Genomic DNA, 6,000 nt, shown 5'->3' on the forward strand with positions numbered 1-6,000 from the left:
GACACTTGCGAAAGGATTGTTGCTCTGCTAGAGCTTTGAGATATGTGTCAGATGTCATTGAAATGGAATCAATTGAGTCAAAATACTACAGATAAACAGACAGAAGATACAAACAGCAACCATGAGAAGTAACAAGTGCAGAAATTAACCAAATGATTAATAATTGATCTCAGAGGCAATCTGCGTAGTTGAACATTAACACAATCCCTCGTTTTGAAATTGTAAAATCTAGTACAGCTGTTGGGATTTTTTTTGTTGCTGTATTCCAGTCTTGGGCAGACCTCAGTGACAGCGCAAACACCAATGTGCAGAAATGTCAAAGACTCCACCATGTTTTATAAATAGAAAGTTCAAAGGTCCATATTTGCAGAAGCCAAGGAGTGTGAGCAGGCCTTCTCTGAGACAGGATCTATTTTCCATTAAAATAAAAACCCGGGCTGTACTTCTGTTGAGACTTAAATGCATGCCACACCGTCAGATCAAGTGAGTTTTCAACATAATTTGACATTCTGGAGAGGATCATATATTCTAAACAAAGGTGAACTGTTCCAGGTCAGGCCTTATGTTCATGTGCAAGAGCTGTACCAGATACAATCTTATTAAAGTTGCCTACTAGTTCTGTAAATCTCTCCTTTTAACACTGATTTGCCAAAAAGGGATTTATATTAAATCTGAGACACAAACTGCCCTATACTGTTACAAATACTCTCACAAGACACACTGAACGCCTGTGATTTCCTGGAGAATGACAACTGTGCAACATTCCTCAGAATATTATTTTGTTTGAAGAATAAGGTAACCATTAACTAATCATGTGTGCACAGGGCCAAAGGTTATTGGTGTTTAAAACACAGGTCCCCTGTGAATCATCTGGACGTATAAAGCCTCAGAACAGAAAGTTGACTCAGCCTTATAACGCCTCCTTAGTGCAAAGCTTTTTCATATGATATTGGATGAAAGTAAGCATATGTACGTGTGTATTTGTTTGTAACTCATATTTGTCTTCAGAATAGCTCATCTCTGTTGCACTATTCAATGGCAGCGAGTTCACAAAAGCATGCAGACTTAAAGAGAGCCTGAAATTATGAATCTCATACCAAAATAGAATTAAAAACCATTGCAATCCACTGGCACACTAACCATATAAGTTATACGCCAATCCCTTCAATAGGTCACTAATTCCACTGCATACTGTCACCGATTCCATCACCCACACCCCAACCCCCAATCCCACCTGACATTATCAAGGGTCAAATTCATACTCACCACTAGATCGCAGTGGGCTAGATACCTAATGCAAATAGGAGAATAAGGATGATCTATTTACTGTCACGAGACCACAAGGGATTGCATTTAAACTACATGGAGTGGAGACATTGAGACAAGGCCAACAGGACAAACATTTCCACTAAGCAAACATGAAGATCAGCCACACAAGACTACAAGCCCATCACAGATTAGACACTTGCTGCCAACAACCTGACAGGAATCAGATGCATAGTTAGACATCAAGAGATTGGCACATTTCATCATTGAGCCAAAATACATCTAACACTCTCTAGTAGTTGGCCTCTTGGGCACCAGCACACCAATGACATCAGGTCAACAAGGATTGGACATATACTACTGCTGGACTATCAAGGATCAAACGGTTGCTCATTATTTACCTGCCAGAGTCCGAATGACCTCCACTTGACTGCTAGGACACAGGCAAACACTCTTTACTAGACCACCAGTGATATTGGTTGTATGTCCTATAAACCACTCCAAACAAAAATAAAAAGGCAATCTACCAACAAAGGAGCACAAGTGAGTATCAATAGAATCGTATTAAAAGAGCAATTACCTTTGAAACATTCTCAAGCAACACCTACGAAAAGGTGACAATATGGCACAATCTACAAGGTATTTTAGCACATAATTGTACAGCACTGAAACAGACCAATCAGCCCAAAGGGTCTACGCTCCACACAAGCCTTCTGTGCTCAGAAGGATCCAAGTAAACCATTTGCCCACAAGTCGCCATTCGTCTTAAAGAGGAGACTCTGCCCTGATGTCCATAAACCTGGTAAAATTGGAATTTTTTTTTCAATAGATTCAGACTGGTCCACATTAGAGTTGGCAGTTCAGTTTCCAAGTGCTCACCAATCCAAATCAAGCTTGGACATTAAATACATTCTCCAATTAATCCTCCGAGGACTGGAGCATAAACTGTTGAACCCCATCACTCCCAATAATAGTTTATTTCATGACAAGTCCTTCCAGTGAACATGGTCTATGGATCCAGTCATTCTTTCTATGCAGATGAACAACACATTAATATTACATGGAAATGTTGTACATATGATATATTAAAACATGAATGTTTTTTACCACATCGCACTGAGACATTTGTCTCACTTCCAGAAAATTACAGGACTGCTTTTCCCCAGTGGGGAAAAAAAAAGATAAATTCCTTGTGTGCTAAAAGTTTTGAGAAATCTCCAACTATTACCATTTAAACATTCATCTTGAATGATCAAGCACTGCAAATTTATAATTTGCTCTGTGAGAGGGTCTAACTACAAACACCCCTGATAAAAGAATATATGATATGATATATATATACATGTATATTGATGTCGGAGGGTGACCTGAAAAGCTTTGCCGTCACCCTCTTTTAATTGGAAACATCCATTCACTTTCCACTGAGGGATATCCAGCTACAAACTTAAGTCTGTCAGTGCCACGGGGGCACTAGGTGTCTCTGCTGCGTTATATTCACAAAAGCTCTCGCAGAAAATAAAACACAATACAAAGCAAACCTTCCAGCAAAAAAAAAATAAATCAGTGTGGCAAAATATAGAATCATAGTGACGCCAGCGTGTAAGCTGTATGGCAAAATAAAAAGCTGCAGTACTGTAGTGTTTCACAACGATAGCAACTGAGGCAGGCACCCGTAAGCAGTGAAGCCTATGTGAACGGCTTGAATTAAAAGCAATGAAGCAACCTTATTCATAACAAAGGCTTAAAACAGAGAGAGAGAGAGAGACCTACCACGATTGCTCCAATTCCCAGTCTCTGAAGAAGTCAAACTCGAAAAGGTCCATCGCAGTTCTGCTGTTCAGATCCCTGGAACTAGAGTCCCTGACAGCAATGGGCTTGACAGAACATACGGCGATTGTTCTGTTCACTGTAACCCGTACTGTACGTGCTGGCTGGGCTGACTCTTACAGTGAGAGAGAATGCTAGCTGCCTCAAGCCTGCCTTAGCTGTGCAAGGCAGGCTCAGCTCAACATCACACAGTTTGGGGTGGAGCTATAGGCAGCAAGAAGCCATGACATGGAGCCCAGTACACTATCAGCTCAGGATCTGGCACATTGAAATGAAAAACACACACAAAATGAGAAATAGCAGCTAAACTCCACCCCTGGCAGAAACAGCTGTTTGTGGAAGATGTGGGGAAAGCGATGCATCTGTTCTTCCTCCTGCTATTTTTACCAATCGCATTCTTCCTCCTTCTTCATGCACTTGTGCCCCACACACCCCCCCACTCACAACCCACACCCCCACTCCCCACCACTTCCATTTCCACGCTGGGCATGTGCCCGATGGTTCTCTGTGCCCACCCCATGTGCCCACGTTAGAAGGATCGGTGTCGCAAATGCAGAACAATGCATTTGCCTGCGAATGGAGAGCAGGGATAAGTGCAGAAGTGAAACCTCAGCCAACACGGCAAGTTCCAGGCAGCTTAAAAAGTCCCAGTTGCACAGTTGGTGGTGCTGAGAACTACCTCGGAATTAGGTTGCCAGGAAATATCGGCCGGATATGCCACCTGGGGTGTGTCAGGGCCATGGTTGCCAGGGGCGAGTGTCGCCCATGCATTAACCCCTCTCCTCTCCCCGCAGCAGGGACATCAGGGAATCAGATGTTAAAGACCGATTGCTGTCAAGAGATCAGCTGGATGGATGCACAGCAACTAATTCATCAGAGATATCAGCTGGATAGGCAGTATCACCTCAGTTAAGTGAGAGAGAGAGAGAGAGAGAGAGAGAGAGAAAACACACAATCACTTAGCTCGACAAGTTCTTTCCACACAGCAGCGCAATGTCTGGCGCTGCCTGCGTTTGGCATGCATCCTACCCCATAGACGTGAGCACAGGATCTATTCTGACACTCCCAGTGCAGTACTAAGGGGGTGCTGCAAAGTCAGAGGTGCTCGCTGCCTTTCTGATGAGACACAAAACCAAGGCCTTCTCAGGTGAAAGAAGAGCATGGGAGTTCTCTCCGGTGTCCTGGCCAATATTTATCCCACAATTAATATCACCAAAACAGATTATCTGGTCATTATCATGTTGCTGCTTGTGGGAGCTTGCTGTGCACAAATTGGCTGCTACATTACAACAAAGACTGTGCTTCTAAAAGCACTCCATTGGCTTTAAGGTGAGTTGGGGCATCCTGAGGATGTGAAAGGAGCTATATAAATACATATCTTTCTCTACTAACTAACTAGTACAATACTGGATAACCAATCACTTGTGCAGCTTTGCTTGTCTGTCGCTATTTTCTTAAAGGGCCCTCCTAGTCTGAAAAGAAAGGGGCCAACAGGACAAATTCAGGTATTCACAAATGAATCGCAGCCATTCCAGTTGGATCTTTCCAAGCACCGTGCTGCTAATCGTCCGGAGCTGGAGTGTGGAATTTATTTATTCCGTGTGTGTGCAGGAGCAAGTTGACCAAAGACTAGCCAGCACTGGCTATACAAACCATCCGAGCAACTTCAAACTGAGCTCGCACTCCCCATCGCTAAGAGCTTTCTGTAACCATAGGAACCACCCTTGCGATGCCTATCCCCAACACAGCATCATGAGAACAGTCTCATGGCCCTGTGGGGAACTTCTGCACAGCATTTTTGACACACAACAAAGCAGAGTGCCAAATCTGGATTCCAGCTTTGACTTTCGGTTTTGATATGCAAATATCACAGAACCTACTGCAGGTAAAGGCATCAAGTTTAATATTCATTGCCTTGTGAAAGAGACACGCAGCGCCTACTAATATTCAGGGTTACATTAGTGCTTCCAGCACAGAGCTCTATAGGATAGGGCTCACTATCAGGATCTGTGGCTCAGTAGCCATCTTGCCTGTAAACCACAAGGTTTTGGGTTCAAATCCCACTCCAGAGCATTGAGTGCAAAATCTAATGTAACACTCCACTAAGTACTGCACTATCAGAGGTGCTACCTTTCAGGGTGACTTCAAATGAAGGCCCTGACTGCTCTCTCAGGTGGATGTAAAAGTTCCCCTGGCGCTATTTCAAAGAACATCAAGATAGTTATCACCCTGTGTCCTGGCCAATATTTATCACTCCAATTTTGATCTGGTCATTTGCCACATTGCTGATTGTGGGAACTTGCAGTTTGCAAATTGCCTGCCACATTTCCTACATTACGACAGTGACTACACTTCAAGAAGCACTTCATTGGCTGTAAAGTGCTTTGGAACATACTGAGGTCATGGAAAGCAGTATAGGTTTTTTCAGTTCTTGGAGGTAGAGATTAGCAGGCCACATGCAACGTTCCAGCTATTAAAACAAGTAAATGCCACAACATGCAGAGTGTGATGACTTCACCTGAATTCCCAAATTGGGCTCCCTTTGCATAATAGCCTCACCCTTGGAAGCATTAATTGCAACAGTTTGCCCACTACTGTATTTATGTTGTTGCTGTAATTGGATATTTCATTAAAGTACAAGAACGGCCACAGCAAGTGATTGCAATTTGGAATATGATCATGCATAAACCACATTTGCCTTAAGCAGTAAAAGGATAATTACCTCAATAGCAAAGGAAGAGTAAAGCCAATTTCATTGCCAGGTGCCAATACAACTAGTGTTGGTAGAAAACAACTTGGAAACCTTCCATTTCTTGTCAGCTACCAGAAGTAACCACATGTTAGGGAACAATGTAACAACAACTTGCATTTATATAGTGCCTTTAACGTAGTTAAGTGTGCCGAGGC

At 42.9% G+C, this 6,000-nt stretch overlaps 1 protein-coding gene across 4 annotated transcripts in view; it reads right to left on the minus strand.

Moving 5' to 3' along the window:
- Positions 1–3,204, minus strand: part of aff2 (AF4/FMR2 family, member 2) — a 453,090-nt gene extending 449,886 nt beyond the window's left edge. For 2 of the 4 annotated variants that reach the window (XM_078547681.1, XM_078547680.1), the window contains exon 1: positions 3,037–3,204. In XM_078547681.1, coding sequence (XP_078403807.1) covers positions 3,037–3,089 — 53 coding nt within the window. In that variant the 5' untranslated portion in view covers positions 3,090–3,204. The remainder of the gene's footprint in view (positions 1–3,036) is intronic. The other 2 variants (XM_078547683.1, XM_078547682.1) reach the window with 1 other exon arrangement.
- Positions 3,205–6,000: the final 2,796 nt, after the last annotated feature.

The sequence above is a fragment of the Cetorhinus maximus genome, chromosome 8, assembly GCF_964194155.1.
Source record: "Cetorhinus maximus chromosome 8, sCetMax3.hap1.1, whole genome shotgun sequence".
Lineage (NCBI taxonomy): Eukaryota > Metazoa > Chordata > Chondrichthyes > Lamniformes > Cetorhinidae > Cetorhinus > Cetorhinus maximus.